Here is a 21,618-nt window from a genome sequence, read left to right as displayed (position 1 = left end):
GATGTGATACGGTCACCCCTGCCCTGTGGAGGGTGATGTCACTGACTGCTGTTTTGGAGATTTTCTTCGCTCTCATAATGTTTCTGTCATTATTTACCTTGGCCAACTTGTTCGACATCTGTGGCTGTGGTCTGGTTATTCTGATCTATAATCTCAGTCATCTTCTGATCTCAAACCTAAATTTCTTTAGTGTATAGCAATAACAAAAGAACTGCCCGTGCTGTTCCAATACTTTTGGCAGGGACAAGTGGATGTCAGACTGGTCGACAGCATTATCAGCCGTACAACAAGCAACTGCATCATCAAAACATTTTACGTGATTTCACTTTTTGTGAAAGTCCATGCAAATTATTATTTTTTTAATTCTCACTCATCTACATTGCATTATGGGATTGAGTTGACAGTACAGGGTGCTGTGATCTGCATAATGACATAAAGATCACGAGTCTTGGTAAATGATGTAAAGGATATGGTTCAGATATTAAGTGTGCATGCTCAGCATGCCATTTCTGTTTCATTGTGAACGGGAAATATTTTTCACAAAATATTTTTCATTAAAACATCATTTTCAAATGGATCTATCTTAGCATACATCAGATCTTGTACTCTTAAACTATAGTCTTCAATGTGTTATGCCTTGACTTGGCTACTGCTTTCATTAAGGAACAAATTTCTTCTTTTTTTATATATAGAAATTGAAACTTTTGACTTTTGGATCCTATCTGTTGTGTTTTGGTGTCAGGAAGAATGTATATATTGGCTCTGTCTGTTTATAGAACCTATTTTTGAGGGCATGATGCATAATAAAGTACTCCCTCTCCTCACCTGACCCCACAGGAGCTCTCCAACTCCAACAAAGAGGCACCACAGCCACTGCTCCATGTTGAGAGGGGCACAGCTAAAGGGCTTTCCCCCAAACTGCACTATAATGATCTGCAAAGTGAACACACACAAATCACAGGTCACACATGACAAAGCCTTCTACTAACTTTACCCTACATATATCACAATCAAGGCACAATCAGCACCAGTAACACTACACTTTCATTCTTAATTGCTTTAAAGGTACTAAGTGTGGGACCTGCACGCCGAAGGTGCCCAGCACGATGCTGCAAAAGATGGGGTTGCCAAAGATGCCATCAAACACATTCCTCTCTCCATGAATCTTGCGAGCATTGATCTCATTGAAGAGCTGCATGAGGACGAAGGTGTTGAAGATGATTGTGTAGTGCTCGGATGGAGGCGAGTGCAGTGGAGCATTGCGCCCGCTGTCGATGTTAAAGATCTTTTCCCCTGTGCAGAATGAGAGAGGCACAGGAGATGGGGATCAAAACTGGGTCAAAAACTAGAAACCAGAGATCTACTGCATGTGTAGATTAAAATGACCCTTTTTAGATTTGAAAATAAAAGTGGAACAATACATAAAATGTCGGCATAAACTGTCAATGCTCTGCTCAGTTTCAATAATTATAATAAATAAAATATTTTCAAATCACATTCATGATACAGAGAATATTACACAGATTACCATGTGTTAAAAACTAAAAAGATTACCCCAAAAAAAGTAATTTAAGTCCTTGTCACATTCTCCTCCCCCTGCATCTCCCATGTATGTTAGTATCTGTTGACCTGTGGTTGTTTGACCTTCTGTAATTCAATCTTATATTCACACTTTTCACACTTAGGTTTTAGCTTGTATATTTTCATAAATATTGTTTCCATTCCTAATAACTGAGAGAATAGTAAGATAAATGTCATTTTAAAATAAAATTATACTGTGTTGATTATTCCACACTCATCTGTAAACTTATATCTTACCAACAAACAACAGAGTGAAGATGATAACAAGCTGATAGACGCCATGCCCCAGGATGTTCTTCATCATGGTGAGGGAGATGAGGGGGTTGTTACGGCCGTAGGGTTTTCTCAATAGCAAGGCTTCAGTGGGCGGCTCAGTGGCCAGGGCAAGCGACGCAAATGTGTCCATAATCAAGTTCACCCATAGCATCTGCACCGCTTTCAGTGGAGAGTCCTGCATAAACACACACAAACACATGGTAACAGTGATGTTCATAAATGAATGCAATTTTCTGCATTGGAGTTCCAATGTTCATTATAGGAGGTGTAGGAGAAAGTTTAATGCACAATACCAACAACCTCCAGCAGGGGGACCAGCACACAGGCTAATTGGAGCATGCCTTTCCCACAATCCCCTGCCTGCCAGAGAGGTGCAATGCAGTAGGTTCTACTAACCTGATACAGAGCTAAATACTGATCTAGCGCAAGCTCTCCACTCTAGACAGAAACACACACTTACCACAGCAATGCAGTCAATGGCTTCTAAATGTTAGTCTGTAAAGGATGTGCAAAGTTTTTTGCATGTGTATGTTTGTGCATGTGTATAAAGTGTGTGCAGTATGATTGTGTATTACCTGTGTAATACAGGCTCCAGTGAAGGCCACTATGACGGCCACCACGTTGACAGTAAGCTGAAACTGCAGGAATTTTGAGATGCTGTCATAGACATTCCGCCCCCACATGACTGCCTTCACAATGCTACTGAAATTATCATCAGTCAGGATGATATCCGAAGCCTCTTTAGCTACATCAGTCCCAGCTATGCCCTGAGAAAGAGAGTGAAAAAGAGAGTCAGAAAGAGACAATGGGAGGGAGAGAGAGAGAGAGACAGAGCGAAAGACACAGAACACAGAAAGAGAATAATACTTTTGCCATAAAGCAAATTTTCTACAAGTTGGACAAATTTGGACATTTTGTGCAACAAATAACAAAACAACAAATATATAAACATTTTTGCTACATTCATTATTAGGAATGCATCGATACCTTTTTCCCCCCACACTGAGTATGAGTACATATTTTTGGTACTCGTCAATACTGATACCTACTTCATGAGTAACCTACTCAGTATTAAGCAGTTGGGGTGTCATGGAACATTATATTAAGCTCTGAGTGTGCAGAGCAGTACCAATGAGTGTGGTCATTAAAAATGAGCTGAAAGTTTCTCTGCATGCTCACATCACTGCTCCATGCTCACAAATACATTTGTATGTGGCACCTCCCAGCTGACAAAAAAGGTCCCCAGGACGTCCCTTAAATGGATTCTACAAACGACCCATGATCATCCATGTGTAGGGTCCCCTTGACATCCTACAGACGTTCAAGGGGACGTTCAGAGGACGTCTAGCGACCATTCGGGACGCTTAGGGGACTTTCACTGAAATGAACACATTCAGTAGTGTTATGATTTGATATTCTCTGACGTCCTCGGAACATCCGCCAGCGTACATTATAAACCGGACCAAATGCGGACCTAAGTGGACGTTCACAACGTCCAGGGATGTCCCCTGTTTGCTGGGCTTGCACTCATTTATAATGACCACGCTTGCAGATACTGCTCTGCACACTCAGGTCAGCCGCCCTCATGCTCTCTATTAAAGATACTGTTTAAATGCCATAAGATGTTCTTCAGGTTCCTTGTATTATCAGGTTACTTGTATTATAGGACGATGCTGTAGTACCACTTCTTGATATTTTGACAGAGCACAGTTTGCACTCTGCTTTGGTTATTTTGCCATTATAAATCATGAAGTGACTGTTCAGGTCACTGTAATTTTTTGTCACCTCTTAATTAGTGCGACAACATACACTAGCCTTATGTCACCTAGTATCATGCGGTATCGGATAATACTATCAGGGCATTTTTTTACAAGTACGAGTATGAGGAAATGAGCATGGTAACCAGCCAATGCCTCATACCAGTATCGATACTGATGTATCTCTATTCAATGTCATGGACTGCAACACAAGCACTACAGTGCAAAGTCCTTACAAGCAGTTGCCCAAAAACAACTGTCATGACTATAAATAAAAACAGAATGCTTACAGTATACAAGTTGGTTGTCATATTGGGTAACAACAATATGAATTACTTGTTGCCAGACACTGGACTTAAAGTGTATATGTACAGAAAAAGAAAAGAAAAGAACCGAAAAAAAAAACCAAACAAAAAAAAACCAAACAAGGAAAAATAGCAGAGAGAAGTAATTTTGGTGCACTAGGGCCTGCTGGGAGATCATTAACACAGTACAGTAGTAGACATGGATTTTCTCTGGTATAATTAGTCACAAAACACAGAGGACTCTCTTTAAAAAGAGCAGTGAGAGATAAATACTTTAAATGATGGCTAGACAAAAAGAAGACTGGAAGGTTAGATAGATAAAAACTGTAAAATATTTGCACTCACCATGGCAAAGCCGACATCAGCTTTCTTAAGAGCTGGTCCATCATTGGTCCCATCACCAGTCACGGCCACCACCTGCCTCTGCTCCAACACAGTGCTGTCAATGATGCCTGCAGATTGTCAGCAAAGCTTAACCACTGAGCCTGAGTACCCCCTCTATACGATATCTAACTCATAGTATAGCTCGATGAAACACATATTTTACCACAAGTTAGTGATGCGTAACTGAAATAGCATATACGGCTGTGCAAAATGAAGTTGTTTTTACTGAGAATGAATGAAGCAACCTTCTAACCTTTAACCAGAGTGTGTTTGTCAGTGGGTGAGGAACGGGCCAGGACTCTCAGTTTGGGCCAGATCTTATCAATCCTCTCCTGCTCAATCTGAAACATGCAATCCACCAGAGCAATAAGGATCACTTTAGTATTAACATAATGTCATTGTATGATAGACTATGGAAGGGGTATATAACCAAATATCACTTTTTTTTATATCACTGTATCTGGGTATTACTAGGAAATATAATGTTCTCTAATTTTAGGCTCACATGTATTTCTTTTTACAGTAGGATACCATTTAAATACATGCACACTTTGTGATAAAATGTACAGTATAACTATTTACAAAATCCTTATCATGGTATACCACTAGTATATTATTACATGCATAGTCAATACCAGAGAAAACAACAAAACAGTATCCTGTAAAAAAATCAAAAACTATAACAAATTCCACAGACCTTCTTAGTACATATATTTCATGAGCATAATCAAACACATTATTTAAATGCATACAATAATATTCTTTACTGAAACCACATAATTTTTTATGAACTTTCCCTTGAGAGAACACATTAAATCGAAGCTGACATTATTTATTGTTTACTTGTTTAATTGTTTTTGATTTATTGAGGTTTGGATTAAACCCATTAAATTCATTAGACCAGTCAAAAAGGCTAAAAATTATAAGATGATAAGATGATAAAAATGATAATCATAAGAACACAATAATAAATAAAGATAATAACTAATGTAATGAAATTTTAAAAACTTTAGAGACACCCTGGCCATGCTCCAGGACCCATGGGGGGGCCCCCAGACTCCAATTTGATCTACCGCTTTAATGTATAAAAACGATTCACCTCTCCTTTCTCATTCCTGATTCGTCGATTGAATTCCTTGCCCTCCAGACACAAGAAGTCATCGCCAGGTTGGATGATGCCACATTTGGCGGCGATGGCACGTGCCGTGTTGATATTGTCACCAGTGACCATGCGCACAGTGATACCTGCTCTCTGGCATTTCCGGATGGCCTCAGGGACCTTCAGTGGGAGAAAAAAAACAGATGAACACACATGACATTGTTCCTACGGATTTACAAGTTAGTCTAATTACATACAAGTCAGAATTGTGACACTGTAAAAAACACTACACAAATAAATTACTATTCAGAGCTTTCTGGACATATGTCTGCTAATTAATGTTGATGGACTGTGGTAATTATGATCGATTCACATGAGATAAAAAATCCATGTATAAATCACAGACATGGGAGTGTCTTCACAGTGTATACATGGCTGTCACATTAAATACCACATTAACCTAATTTTAATACAAAAGCATTGTTTTGATTTTTATTATATCTGCTTGTTTTAGGGCTTGTGGCCATGCGAGCTGCATTTGACCATTAGTATAGCAAATGCATCTCAAAAAAAATTTGAATATCATGGAAAAGTTCATTTTTTTCCGTAATTTAATTCAAAAAGTGGAACTTTCATATATTCTAGATTCATTACACATAAAGTGAAATATTTCAAGCTTTTTTGTTTTAATCTTGATGATTACAGCTTACAGCTCATGGAAATCAAAAATCCAGTATCTCAAAATATTAGAATAAAGAATTTATAATACAGAAATGTCGACCTTCTGAACAGTATGTTAATTTATGCATATGCGTCTTACCTGGACTAAGGAGAAAAAGAACTGAACAGTTTGTCAGTGGTCCAAAGTCCTCTTTTCAGATGAAAGTAAATTTTGCATTTCATTTGGAAATCGAGAGAGTCCCAGAGGTACTCTGGTAATAATTACACTACCCCACCTCCCAATGTAAAGCTAGTCCAATCCAAATATGGATTAACACTGCTAATTCCAAAACCCCAGCTTTATTTACTCTTTGCATACCTCAGGCCTCACAGGATCCTCAATCCCAACTACAGAAATGCATGTGAGGTCAGCAACAATATCAGCCTCATTGTCCCAGTCAGGTTCAGGCTCGCCAGGGAGGTCACGGTAGGCAATACAGATGGTGCGCAGGCCCTCACATGCCATTGGCTCGATCACTTTCTTCACCATCTCATCTCGGTCCCTTGGCCTAAAATTCCGCACCTCACCCCCTGCACCTATAATGGATGAACACCTGGAGAATAAAACACAAAGGAGATAAGTAAGCACATTACCAGTAAAAAGAGGTCATTACAGCTTTGACCCACACAATATAATGATAATGAGTCTTTATTGGTCACATATACAGTAGAACACAGTGAAATTGTTTTCTTCGCATACCTCAGCCTGTCAGGAAGCTGAGGTCAGAGTGCAGGGTTAGCCATGATACGGCACCCCTGGAGCAGAGAGGGTTAAGGGCCTTGCTCAAGGGCCCAACAGTGGCAGCTTGGCAGTGCTGGGGCTTGAACCCCCAACCTTCCAATCAGTAACCCAGAGCCTTAACCACTAAGCCACCACTGCCCATATTTAAAGATACACAATTGAAAATGGGCAAATAATATGGTGTAAAACTATTCAATCAGCCATCAGTAGCAGAAAAAATTCCATGCATGGTGGTGTAACATTATGTATTATATTTTTAGATAAATTTTATATCAGTTATATAAAATTTATCTAAAAAAGAGTGACATTGCAATGTGACAATAAGAGGGACAATCCAGAAGGACTCACTTTTTCAGGAGAATTTCAGAGGCTCCTTTGCTGTAGAGACGGAAGGTACCATCTGGAAGCTTCACCACGGTGCTCATGGATTTACGGACAGAATTAAAGGTGTAGACCTTGTAGATCTTCTCCTCTGGGATCTGTTCACGGACGGGTGCATAGTCTTGCTTCAGGTCCAGCACAAAGCCCAGCAAGCCACATTCAGTCTTATTCCCCACCTGCTTAGGCAGGCCACCTTCCACATCAGGGGGCTAGAGGAAAGAAGAAGAAGAAGACAGAAGAAGTTTATGTGCAGATCCAGGTGTTTTTAATAATCTTGTTTTACTGTGTTCTATGCTTTTTGTGATACTGTCCTGTATTTGTATATTGATTGCAGCTCCCTTCTGGTTATTTGTTCTGCTATGATTTTACACTTTATGTACTTTTTAAATGGGTATGTACTCTTGTAACTTTTGCAAATTCTATTGCAGTGCTGAATGTCACTATCCAATATAACCAACAGACATAATATGGAAACAGGTAAGTGCATGTCTTTGTTGTTTGTAATGAAAGCTGAACATTTTTCAAAATAAATGTTTAAAATGATCATCATTTTTACCATCTAGTTTGTGTAAATACATGAAACATCATTCATATTTTTTTTAAATAATTGTAAGCACCAGCTGGGTTGGCCAGGACTACTCAAAAGTCACATTAGTCATGTGGTTGATGACAGCAAGTGCCAACAATATGAGCTACAGCAGCAAATGTCAGATTGTGTCTGACTCAATGTTTGCAACCAAGTTTAGAGAATCTTTGGATGCTTTATAATGATCACAATTCCATATGGAGACACATCCTCTGCTGTGCATGCTCTTACAATGATCTTGGAGGTATAGGCGCTGTTGATCGAAATGGCATTGACAATCATTTCCAGAGTGTTGGAGCTGAGCTGATTGGGTTCTGGGATCTCACGGAAGTGCTGGTCATTCACATAGGCCTGCACCACAGTCATGCGGTTGGTAGTCAGAGTGCCAGTCTTGTCTGAGCAGATGGCAGTGGCATTGCCCATTGTTTCACAGGCATCCAAATGGCGTACCAGGTTATTGTCCTTCATCATTTTCTGTGAGGACATAAGACACGATAGCAGGTAAGATAGGGGTTTGTTGAGTTTTGTAATGGACTGTGAACATTAACACTAGAGCATCATACGAATATTATTTGCATTATTTGCGAATTTAGTTGCATATAATTTCAAATTTAGAACAACAAGATAAGAACATATCTCTGCATATTTGAATTGCCTAATGCAATGGGCAGACTCTGTAATAAGTCATATTCCGTTATTGCATGCACACTTACAGACAAGGTGTTCTAGTTTACCTTACCTTCACTGAGTAAGCTAGAGAGATGGTGACAGCGAGAGGGAGACCCTCAGGCACAGCCACCACCAACACGGTAACTCCAATGATGAAGAACTTGACAAAGTACTGTACATAAATTGGTGTGCACTCAGGGAGCCAGCTCCGCCCTTCTACCACGAATGTCTCAATCACGAAGTAGAGCACCAATATAATCACTGTGATAGCTGACATTACCAGACCTGGAGGGAAAACAACAGGCTGTTTGCAGGACTGCATGAGTTACAAAAAAACAATGGCATAATGACCCACTGTCACTATGATTGACAGGCATATAGAGATGACTCCTTGTGTTGATTGGTTGGATGTTGATGGTGCACATGATTTTTTTCCTTTCATTTTCAGAGTCTGGGGCATCACAGAGATCAGAGATGTCAGAGCAGATATTTAATTTACACCTGCAAGGAGCTATTCATATAAGAGAGAACTTCATCAACTACTGCATAAAGTGTGGCCTCAAACTTACTGACCCAGCCTTCAAGTAGTAGCTTTTAGTAAATTAGAGGTGGAATCACCAAACAAGCTCAGCTAGTCCTTCATTCTCTGTGGAGTGGTCACTCACCTGCTTTACCAATCTGCACAGCCAGTTTGGTAAGTTTGCCCTGTAGAACGGATTTCTCCTTCTTCGGCACATTGGTTTTCTTCTTCTCCCTTTCCTCCACTTCTCCACCTTCCGCGCTCTTCAGCGGCTGCATTTCCATGGCAACCGCTCCATCCTGCTTCTTGGCTGATGGGTGGGACAGAATTTGAGTGCTATTACATACAGACAACAAATCTGTCCTGGCACAGCTAGGAACTACTGCAAGCAATATGTACCACCAACATGAACCATTCGGATTACAATATACATAACAAAACACATCGCAGTGTGGACCTCTACTATGGGCTTGTACTACATATCGACATATGGCAAGAAAATGCAAGATGAATGCAGACACAATCACTGATGGTACAGTAAAAACACAGAACATCTACACTTGCAGGAGAAGTGTGTTATCCCTTTTGACCCCCACAGAGATGGCACATTTTATCAGTGTCTTCAGAATTCCCCTCCACACAGAATACATGGTAACAATGCCGCAAAGCACTGTAAAACACTGAACAAATAGGCTGGTGAAGTCCTGACTGTCATGTATGCATCTCTGTTAATGCAATTATATAACTCATACATGCCATTAACACATCTGAACAGTAATGATTCCCATTCCACAACACATTAGGTGACCCACTGGGTAAAAACTTTCCACTGCAATAAAATAATTAACCCCTCAGTGCCTCTCATTCATCTATTCTACTGTCTCTCTGGTACCTTTATTTTGATTGGTCTCCACTGTGGCCTCTGGCTGCTTGCCTGTGAGAGAGGGAGAGAGGGAGAGAGAGAGGGAGAGAGAGAACAGTAGAAAAGGAGAAGGTTGGAGGGAGATGGATAGAAGATAGAAAGAAAAAAGCAAAAGAGGAAAAGAAAGAGTAGAGAGTAACAGGCAAATAAAAAGTGACAGACAGAGACAGAATGAGAGACAGAGCACACAATGTTCTTGAGTGGAAGAAAACAAGAGAGCACAGAACTATGGAAACAGATGAACAAGCGCATACATATACATGCACCACATGCATATACACGTACATAAACATTCAACCAAATTAAATTAGCACTAAAATTATACATGGCTACCTCATTTGTTTTCACTGATTCAGTGTAACTTTTTTTTCTGTATTTTGTGGAGTGGGCCATGTTTCACTTAAGCACATATGTACAGTTTAACCTGTACTGTACATGCACCTGATGCCAGTATATTGCTCAGAAATTTTCTGTCTTTAGCAGTACATACCATTGGTGACGCTGCTCTGTTTGGCTTCAGTAGTAAGTGAGTAACTACTGTCTTCTGATTGGGGTGCGTGAGGGGGTAGGTGTTGGGTCATGTGGGTGTGGAGGAGGGATCGTGGAAGGTTTTGGGATTGGGTGGAGGTAAGAAACAAAAAAACATGTATTTATAATACTGTCAGACATGTGATGGTATGCCAGGGAGTGAGGAAATGAGTAGTCGTTGGATGTGGCTGGATAACAATTTTTTAGAGAGCATTTTTGAAGATTTATGCAAACTGAGAACAAATTATTGTAAGTCAGCTGTCTAGATACAATTTCTAGATACAATAGGTGAAATCTCTTTGAGAGACAATCAGTGAGATTGCAACTGAAGAGTCTTGCCTGCTCTCTTTCTCCTCCACAATCGTTTTTTCTGTTAAAGACTTTTTAAACAAATATATAATTCAGCACTTAGAATCCCTAACTCTCATGCAAACAACAATGTATTACCTCATGATAAATCGCTCCTACCAGCTAGGGCTGCACGTTTCTCAGGGTTTTTCTTTTTTTTTCCTTTCCTATTGTTTAGAATCGAGATCACAATTCCCACTCATGATTCATTGACCAGTTTTGTAAGGAACATAAGGAAATACTTATATCCATTAAATTCTTACATTTTGTAGCAGACCGTTGTAGCTACATTTTCGTAGCAGATCTGAATGACAGCTGTACTGCAATAGCATAAATCCTGAGCAAACCCCATAAAACTTTAATCGTATTAGGGTGCCAAGAGTGCAGTGTGTCCTCTTAAAGATATAAGGAAACCAGAAATATTAACAGCTGGTTAAATAATAAGTCGCTGCAGTGTTTAGATGCAAGCAACTCATAAGAAAGTCATATAAGAATAAGAAGACTGAGAAATCAGTCTTGATAAATGCATTTTATGCATCATGTATCAGTGGCATGTTTTGTGCAAAAAAAGTATGTTACAGAAAATAAGCAGTTGTGCTCTCTTTTATGCAATGGTTGGCTGAGATTAAATGCTGCACAATCAACATTGGTTTTAGCAGAATCTTTTGTGCAGTCTTTCTAGCGCTTCAGTCATATTTTCATTTACTCTATATTTGTTCAACTTTCAGGCTTTGGGTCAGGATTTTTCCTTGAATGAAAACAGGCTGCAGCTCTTTTGTAGCTTTGATACTGAAGCTAATAAATAAAATATCTGTTTACTAGCATGGTGCACTGATAAAACATTTCTATCCTGTAAGTCTTTTTCTTCCCAGTGACCACAATGCACTTCCATTGATCTGAAGAACGTTATTTCTCTTATATAAGACATTATTCATTTTCCACTCCTCCATACCGCTGGAGGTCATACTTAAATGTTTTCTTACTCTTTCAATTCAATTCTGTCACACCTCCTTTCTATTTCCTCTCTACGTGTACGAGAGTGTCAGGTAGGGCAAGACATCCTAAATAGAACTTCCATACAGCGTCTTTATTTTATTTTTCTTTTGCATTCATTGTGTGTGTGTGTGTGTGTTTGTGTGTGTGTGTGTGACTGTATGAGCATCTTTTACTTCACACCTACTGTACCTTTCTTCTCTTTCTTTTCCTCCTCTCCCTCTCCAGCCCCTAGCAGAGTGAAAATGATTCCAGTCTGAGAGTTTACTCCAACCGCTGTCACCAACATCCTCCCTGATCCCTCCATGACATGGGTGCCTGAGAGAAGAAAAGATGGCTTAATGAAGAAGAGATTTGCCTAGTTAAATAAAATCTGGTCTTGCATCAGTCTGCCCTACATGGCTAATGATTATCTACCCAATGACTTCATACATCTTCTTTAGGAAAATATCATTATGCTATTATTGAATAATGTCCTCAGCATGTCAGGAAAGCCTAATAAAGTGAATGGAGTTAGCAGTGGCAGGCCCTAAGAATAGCAACAGGCAGGAGAGGGAGGCCACACGCCAGAGATCACAGCAGGAACCAGAGACACACTGATTTGATTACAAACATCTGGATTCCTCTGCAGCCTCTCAGTCACATTGACACATGCTGTCAACAAGGTATACAAAAACAAATATACACACACATACTAACCAGAGAGAAGCATAGGGTCCTTGTCCACTGACTTGCGTACATGATCTGACTCTCCAGTTAGGGAGCTCTCATCAATCTTCAGATCATTGCCCTGAATCAGAATGCCGTCAGTAGGCAGCAGATCACCTGAATGCACAAAATAGGATGAATATTATCACATAATAACAGACACACACTATTCTCACAACTTCCTGGTGTATATTAGCTATATTGGTTCAGAAACCTATTAAGCTTACTCTTTCTATGAGTAGAGAGTCAACGGAGAGTAGGGACTGACCATATTTGACCTGGGCCATGTCGCCCACCACCATGTCAGCCACAGGGATCTGGATGACATTCCCGTTGCGCACCACAGCGAAGCGCTGCTCCTGCTCAATGCGGCTCTGCAGCCCGCGGAACTGCTTCTCCTTGCTCCAGTCGTTGAAGGCCGTCACCAGCACCACGCAGATGACTGAGAGTAAGATGGCGGCACCCTCAATCCAGCCCGCCTCAGCTTCACCTTCATCCTCCGCACCAGCTGCCACGTCCCCACAGGCTTCATGACAAGAGGTTAAAGGTCAACTAGAAGAAGCACACTCAAAAAAAATGTTTCATATTTTTTTAAATTTCCATTATTATTATAATGTATAATAATAACCTATTATATTATTATGACTACTTTCCATTAAAGTCTATTAATTGAAATATAGTAAAACGTGATTAGGATAATCTTATATAATTAGGTTGTTACAACATTATATTCAAAGATATGCAGACCATGCACTCTTGTTTCTCCCTCTCACCTTTTAATGAAAACCCTCCAACATTCCCTTCATCCAGCTCTCAATTTGTTTTCTCAATTTTTTGTATGAATATCACCCCTCTTACTCAGTTCTCAGAGATCTGTTGAATTTCTTATTTTCCCCCTTTTTCACTAGGCCCCTTTCTCACCGTCACTCTCCTCCCCTGGGGGCTGGTAGAAGGACAGGCCAAGAGAGATGATGGCTGCTATCTCCAAGATGATGAGGGTGACGTCCTGCAGTGCCTCCCACACCAGCTGCAAAAAGGTCTTGGGCTTCTTTGGGGGAATGAAGTTTTGTCCAAATGTCTGTGCTCTTTTCTCCAAGTCCACCGGGTTATCAGACAAACCTGATATGAGCAAAGCACACGTCAGAGGCTGCATATTACATTTATTCATATAGCAGATGCTTTTATACAAAGCAACTTACAAATGAGGAAGATATAAAGAGTTTTATCCAAAGCGACTTACAAATGAGGAAGATATAAAGAGTTAAACAGTTTCCAAAAATGATTTTACAACATAAGGCACTCCCTGAAAAGGTTCAAGTCATCAGCTGACCTTCTAAATCAAGGCTTTCATGTCAAAGCTTGAAAACCCATTGTATATCCTACACCTGTGCATTATGAATCACTTGGGAAAGTATTTTTTTGATTGAATAACACACTAGTGAGCAAGAAATGACTCAAAGCCAGAAATATAATCGCCAAATTCCCTGACACCTTTAGTGTCACCCTTTTGCTCTCTCATTTTCTTCCTCCACATCTTTAATAACACTGATGTAATAGTTCTCCACTATCTGTACTGTCTCCATCAAAACAGCCATGCAGTGAAAACGCAATAAAGAATAATGTAGAGTATTACAAATAATAGTATCTTCCAGATAGTGGTATATCTATAGTTATCCTATGTAATTGATTGTGGATATGAAATTGACTGACCAATTCAAGTCAGTGCTTTATGAGTGAATGATTATGAGTGAAAGATTATGAGTGAATGAAACCTTTTGCTGTGGATTGTTCCACATTTGCAGTCATCAGAAGCCTTCACAGCATCTAATACATTTCAGATTTAAATTATTCATTGTTTATTTCCCACGCATTGGCAGTGGAAGATTAAAGACCATTAAGTCACTGAAATGAACGGAGGGATGAACTGAATACCTACCAACAGCGAATATTAAATTACACATAATCACTAAGTCTGCTTTAATGTGCCCACTCTTGCTCTCTCATCTGAGTCTTTCAGGCTGCCTTTTTCTTTCTTTTTTTTTTCCCTTTCTTTCTTTCTTTCATTCTTTCATTCGTTTTTCATGCATGTCTGCAGTTTCCATGGCAATGAAGGCATCAAGCAAACCTCACACTTGCTCTTCAAGTTCCTGTCTTTGGGCACCTTTTCGCCTGGCTACAGATGATATCATTGCATCAGAGAGGCATAAGAATAGATTTCTGATTGGTCTGCTCTGATGGCAGCTCCACTGCAGACTCTGTCTAGAACACACTGCAAAGCTTCTGAGCTGCAATGGTTATCAGAGGCATGACCTAGCTCGAGAGCCAGTATTATCACTTTATTCACTGGAGCACTACTGGAATCAATTTTTGTGTGTATATATATGTGCCATTTACATAATGGCGAGGAGGGGCCAAGCCAGCCAGAAAAGACATTAAGTGGTTAAGGAAGAGGTACGGCCTGTCAGCAAATGACTCAGTCCATTGTGCTATGAACTGGTGTGTGGCTAGCTGCTCACACATCATACCCACACTACACGCTGAACCCTCTCACTCCCACTACAGCATGCATGATAATATCCTACACCCAGTGTGCAAGTGTGTGTGTGTGTGTGTCTGTGTGTGAATGAGTGAGAGCGGGAATTTGGAGCGGGAAGAGATGATGACAGGAGAGAAGGCTGTATTACCTGACGGAGGTGTTAAAACCTCATGACTACACCCAAACCTTTTGATAAGCCTTTTCTATCTTTTCACACACCTTTCTTTCTCATTCCCTCTTTATCAGTCTCTCTCACTTTCTCACTCTCTCTCATTTTTACTCACTCACTCACTCACTCCCTCCATCTCCCCTTGGTATGTCCTTGACAATGCGGCAAGCTGTACTAGCTTTCCTCCTCTCTCCTTCCCTCCCTCCTTCTCTTTCTCCCTTGCTCCAACACAACCCAACCCAACCCAACCTGGCCAGCTGGGATAGATTTCATCCAGTGCTGCTGTTAGGCTGGCAGTATTGGGTATAGTGTTACAGGAGCCAATAGAGGTACACACTGTCTGGACTTTAGAAATGCAATGGCCTCATTCTGCAGCGCTGAAATGTGTTGCCCAGGAAGAGGGAGGCACTAATGTACCTCAGCTTTCAGAGACTCATCATCACAATGACGGTGCTACTCACAATCACTTTTCCACCTCCCTCCTACTCTCCTTTCTTTATCTCTCATCCTGCTATATGCATGTAAAGTACTATACTGTATTGTGTTGCCTTTGGCATTAAATAAGACGTGTGCAGGCTGATGGGACCAGTGGAAATCACTGACATCCAATAAAACAAGGCTTCTCACTTCTGAAAGGTCTTGAGTCTTTATTGTTTTATTATATCAGAAAGTCAAAGGAAAACCTTGTAGTCCATTTGACTTTTTTGAATCACCAGTCCATCTTTTTGAATCACCAGCATGTAAAATAAGTGTCTACATGTCTCCAAGAAGATTCTAAACAAGTAGGTCCCAGTTCCATGTATCAACATGGGTGATAAGTAGCACAACTTGGATTCACCATTCAGGAGAGATACTAGTTTTTCTTTTTTGGTTAGTACCTGTTTCATACATCAAGCCACTGCAGAACTTTTCACCCAAAAGCCTAGTTTATTTAGCCATGAAAAATGAGTTTGTACCCATGGGACAAACATGAGAACAGTCCAAATGTGCCTATAGTATTATAAACAGGTGCCTCTGAAACAATTGACAAAGTATCAGATATTACACAGGCTCATAAAAGGCATAGTACTAAAGACCTACAAACAGGAAACAAAATATTTAAATTCTTAGCTATAGATACACATATCATACCCATGGACTTAAGTGGACCCCTTGACAAAATTACAGAGCCTCTAACTCTCACTGTTAGAGTGAGGCCCTTCCAAGCCGTGAGTGAATGAGCAAGTCTCCTCAACACCGGCGAACTGTTTACCCAGTAACCTCCTCTCCCTACACCCACCTCGCCACTGACAGAACTGTAGCCTAGCAACCTGACACAAACGCACACACCCAGAGTGGGAAGCCGGCTGAGTGAAACAGTGAGAAATGGTGGATGAGTGGCAAGATGGGAATGAGGGGGCTGTGAGGGGGAGGAGTGGGAGAGTGAGAGAGAGAGAGTGAAACGGCTGGATAGATGGATGGATAGGTAGACAGATGGATAGAGGATGGATGGATGGACAGAATTACTAGATGGATTTGGCTTTCAGAGCATGTTCACACCCTCAATGTACATGTACGTCACTGATTCAAAGCTAAATGAACGACACTAGTGGGGAACATTCTTTTCCAGGTGCACTACACAAGCAGAGCCGAAAGAATGACAGAGGAAAAGAGGTCAAGAGGTGACAGGAAGAACCGTAGTTTGTGTAATTGTGCTGTATCAGTGTGCAGGTGAGAAATAAAGAAAAAATCAGAGTGAGAATAATGGAAAAGATTAATAATCACTGCAAGATACAATCGTTTAGTGTTTTAGAAGACAGGAAAAATTAAAAATAGACTATAAGAAGGAGTGAGAGAGAGCGTGAGGAAAAAGAACAAGAGAAGAAGAATATTGGTCTTACCATCTGTGGTGGAAGACTTGAGTCTGTGGCAGAGGCCCTCAGTGTCTCCGTAGGTTTCCTGAATCTTCTGCAAGGCTTCCGCTCCTCTCAGCTCCATCAGAGAACGTAACTCCTCCAAGGTTACCCCAAAGTTGTCCGAGTGGTTGGCCTCCATTCCTCCACCCCGCTTTGGATAGAACTCCACCGCACTGTTCGCCATGTCGCCTATTGTAGCTGTTGTTGACATTGCCAACTCTTCAGCTTATGAAGCTATGAGTATCTTCCTGTCCAGATCTATAGAACTGACCTGAGACTCTGTCTCAGTAGCTTTCGATGGAGGGAGGTTAAATTGTGATTTTTTTGTTCTGTTGTCAAAATGTGTTTTGTTTTTGGTGTGGCTCAATATTTTGGCCCCTCTCCTCTCCCTCCCAAAGTAGCACCTGGCTGCCTAACTCTCCATCGAAAGAGGAAACTGGGACAGTGAGGAGAAAAGGCTTTTTGATTGTAAGGAAAAACTAAAACCTGCCCGCTCCACTCTACCCCCTCGACTGGAGGGTCAACAGAACGAGGGATCACAGCACTCCCAATCCATTCGGGATGGAGACAAGGAAGGAATATCAGGAAGTGTTGAGAAGACACAGCCGTGGTGTGTGGAGGGGTCAGATTTCAGAAGAAGTTGCAGTGTGATGATTCAGGGATGTTTTTTCTAGGGAGAAAGAAAAACACATTAGAGTATTAATATGAGAAACCTAATCACAAGATTCATGACATAACACTGGGATGCTCAAAGACGTCTCACAGTGGTCTTTAAGAGGACGAACAGCTAACTCTTGGTTAAATGATTCAAAAGAGTTAAAGGTGGCTGTCACTCTGATCTCAGTACAGTCAAGGGTCTGACTCATTTTAATTTAAGCAATATAATGATGTTACCTCATATAATTAGACAGTGAACGGTTAAGGCTCTGGGTTACTGATCAGAAGGTCGGGGGTTCAAGCCCCAGCACTGTCAGGCTCTGGGTTACTGAACGGAATGTCAGGGGTTCAAGCCACGGCACTGCCAAGCTGCCACTGTTGGGCCCTTGAGCAAGGCCCTTAACCGTCTCTGCTCCAGGGGTGCCGTATTATAGCTGACCCTGCGCTCTGACCTCAACTTCCTGACATGCTGGGGTATGCGAAGACAAGAATTTCACTGTGCTGTAATGTCTATGTGACCAATAAAGACTCATTATCATTATTCTTTAATCTTATCTCTGGTCCCCTGCTGTGAGTTCATCCACCGAGAAATGTGCTCCCCAGTAGGCAAGTTCAAAACAAGACTAAAATATTTGGATATATAGTCATGGACTATGTAAATTCACACAGTCAGTGATGCAAATAATTCATACAGTCTGTCTCAAGAGAGTGAGACAACTGCATTGTCCCACGGTTGCCGTGGAAACCTACAGATGCCTCTGATTCCTACAAAGAGCCTTCAGCCTCGATATACCTCGACGCACACACACACACACACACACACACAGTAATTTCCTTTCCTGATCTCTCTCTCTTACAAAAACAAACACTTGCATGTAAGCACATGCACATGTCATCACAGCATTTGCTCTCTCACTTGGTGCTGCTGATTTTCTATTGCCCACTCATATATGACATATCTCATCAGTCTCACTTCGTTCAAAGGAGTGTAAGCGCATGTGTGAGCTCTGTCCGTGTAGGCTGACAGAGCTGGGAGTGTGCAGGAGTGATAGAGTCATCACTGCATCATGCTGACTCACTAACCCTGTCACCCTCATCAGCCAGAAACCCATCTCATCTCCCATCATCTCATCTCATCTCTCCTATCAGTCTTTTCTCCTGTCCTTATTCTCCTCTCCCCTCGCTTCTCCCTCACCTCCCTTCACTGTCTTTCATTCTCCTCTCCACTCCTCTGCAGTGTCGCAGCAGTGGACAGCGGGAAGGTTAAGAGTGGTGCAGTGCTGACTGTAGATCATCAGGGGTTGTGGAAATCACATAAATATGAATGAGAAATCACACCTCAAATCACGATATGTTTGTGTGTATAAGTATGTGTGTGTGTGTGTGTGTGTGTGTGTTGAAGGTAATAGTCAATTGGCGAAAGCCATTCTATCCAGAGTCTATAACAGCGGCTCTATTTCCCATCAGTGGGCCACAGTTAAACAGTGCTGCAGCTGTGTTTTGTGTGCAGGAGGCAGATGGCTAAAGATTATGCTGAGTTTTCATATTGATCTGTTTTCCAAAACCTTTCCAGGAGTGTGCTAGAGTCCCATTAGGTGATATATTGTTGATAATGCGCTAATAGCACTATGCCCCAGGTCTAGCCACATTAAACTTTCCTGCTGATGCAACACACAATATGCTGAATCTAAAAGGGAAAGAGAGAGAGATAGAATATGATGGGGGGGGGGGGTGTTACATAAATTATCTATCTAGCTCCATACATAAAGTAACTAGCAAGTAACAATGACAAAAACAACATAAAACAAACCAGAGCTATCTGACAGACAGTTAGCATATTAGGGAATATTCTGCATGTGTATCAGGCAACAGGACAGTGATGATTTAGTCTATTTGATTTCCATATCCAACAGCACAAGACAATGGAAGACTTCAACTGACACAAAAACTGGAGGAAGTGACACTGCTGGCTGGTTCTCTGAGCGCCCAAATTCAATATCATAAGCAATTGTGTTAAAAAAAGAAAAAAGAAAAGGAAGAGAAGTGCTGGGGAATGAATCAGTGTGCTGCTCACTTCACTCTAATTACAGAGCCTGAACACTCACAGAGCTCTAATGCACATACCAACCACTGAAGGAAACAATGTTTAGATGTAATAAAGCTTTCTGCATGTCACTGTTATTTCCTATTGGAATTCTACCGGCTAATCGTGTATCCTACTTGTCACTACCAACTTACTGTTTAGTATAGAATGCATAATAGGGCTGCAATAACTAATATACAAAAATCCCAAATCATTCGATAAAAAATAGTTAGCAATTCATTTCATTATTAATTAGCTAGGATTAATTAGGGCTTTCTCATGAAACACGATGTGGCATTATGTCACTTCATTTAGACGAAAACACATTTCGTGGAAATGGTGGAGCACAGAGAACACAGTAAGACTAAAGTTCTCTGGAGTATGGGAACATTTTACATTGTACAGTGATGTCCTGATGACCTCATGTGAGTGATATTTCTATTTGTAATCATTCCTTTGTGGGACTGTGAGAAACATTGAAAGCGCAACATCCCTGGATGAACCATGCATATTAACTGCTGTGTATTCTTTATGAGTTGCCCTACCTTTTCTGGTTTTCTAGCTGTATCCCATATACATGTTTATCTTTCTTGCCCTATCAGAAAACATTACCTTGGCTACCTTGGCCAAAAAGTCAGCACTTTGTATGACAACATGACATGGGCTCAAATTAATGTTTAGTCTAGGAGACTAATTGTTTTCTCATTTCAAAAGACAATTCATGTCAAATAAGCATATGCATTATGCAGTCCTGGGCAATAGTATAGCATTTCTTAGCATACACAATATATATTTTTTAATAATTGTTGTCTGTCAACTGAAGTTGTGATTCTGATTTCAGTTCAAATCAAAGTTGATCCCCAAAACAGTCAATTCACTGATTCCAGGCATTGAAAACTAAACATCTATATGATTTGCCTCATACACACACAGCAAGCAAAATTAATTTAGCATCTGAGTGAGTTAACGAGACAAACAGTGGATATTTATTTTGCATTTATTTTGAATTTCACTGGCTAGGCACTGAATTGCAGGTAAGACATATGGTTCCATAAAACTGTGTGGAACCAGTAAAAATGTATGGAAGAAAGTCCTTGTGTATGGGTGTTTCATTTGGTCAGCATAAGCATTTGTTAATATGCTGTGACATGTTATTGAATTAAGCCTAATAAAGAGGTCAGCAGTATTATTAAGGGCACTTAAATTTGATTGAATGGCGAAAATAAATATTGTTAAATAAATATTTGTAGTATTTACTATGTTTTAAAAAAATCAGGTGATGGAATCAATTACCAAAATAATAATTAGTTGCAGCCCTATATTATATAATATACCACTTGCATAGTAGGCTTCATACACTACAAACCTACTAGCAGCTAATTTGTTCTTTTGTTAAGCAATGTTGTTCTTTTTAAGAGACCTTAACTTTTATTTAAATAATCAGAATCCTGCTCTGTACTCAGAAGCGCTTTTCCATAGAACAGCACAGCATGACTTGGCCAGTACAACAACAACAAAACAACAACATTTAATAACATTTAATTAACATTTAATGACCACTAATAATAATAATAATAATAATAATAATAATAATAATGATGATGAAAAAGTTTAAGAAAAGAGGAGAATGAAAGATTACAGCTTAAATAGAGGGAAAAAAGTACAAGTTTGCTTTGAAACCCTATATTTTGTTGGAACCAGTTGCCATCAGAAGTAAATAAATAGTTGAATGGAGCCGACTAGTGTGCAAATAAAGTGT

At 40.3% G+C, this 21,618-nt stretch overlaps 1 protein-coding gene across 2 annotated transcripts in view; it reads right to left on the bottom strand.

Moving 5' to 3' along the window:
- atp2b3b (ATPase plasma membrane Ca2+ transporting 3b) overlaps positions 1-21,618 on the bottom strand; it is a 46,160-nt gene that overhangs the window by 15,796 nt on the left and 8,746 nt on the right. The window contains exons 2-20 of one of the 2 annotated variants that reach the window (XM_053643246.1): positions 17,105-17,789; positions 13,441-13,638; positions 12,788-13,045; positions 12,511-12,636; positions 12,004-12,129; positions 10,433-10,486; positions 9,913-9,954; positions 9,166-9,330; positions 8,571-8,785; positions 8,063-8,305; positions 7,213-7,454; positions 6,442-6,676; positions 5,403-5,582; positions 4,557-4,644; positions 4,265-4,371; positions 2,433-2,624; positions 1,819-2,032; positions 1,082-1,293; positions 826-933 (exon numbers count right to left, since the gene is read on the bottom strand). In XM_053643246.1, coding sequence (XP_053499221.1) covers positions 826-933; positions 1,082-1,293; positions 1,819-2,032; positions 2,433-2,624; positions 4,265-4,371; positions 4,557-4,644; positions 5,403-5,582; positions 6,442-6,676; positions 7,213-7,454; positions 8,063-8,305; positions 8,571-8,785; positions 9,166-9,330; positions 9,913-9,954; positions 10,433-10,486; positions 12,004-12,129; positions 12,511-12,636; positions 12,788-13,045; positions 13,441-13,638; positions 17,105-17,330 — 3,231 coding nt within the window. In that variant the 5' untranslated portion in view covers positions 17,331-17,789. The other variant, XM_053643244.1, reaches the window with a different exon arrangement.

This window comes from Ictalurus furcatus, chromosome 15 (genome assembly GCF_023375685.1).
Source record: "Ictalurus furcatus strain D&B chromosome 15, Billie_1.0, whole genome shotgun sequence".
Classification (NCBI taxonomy): domain Eukaryota; kingdom Metazoa; phylum Chordata; class Actinopteri; order Siluriformes; family Ictaluridae; genus Ictalurus; species Ictalurus furcatus.
Note: the sequence above shows the minus strand (reverse complement) of the source record. Positions and strands in the feature narration are given on the sequence as shown.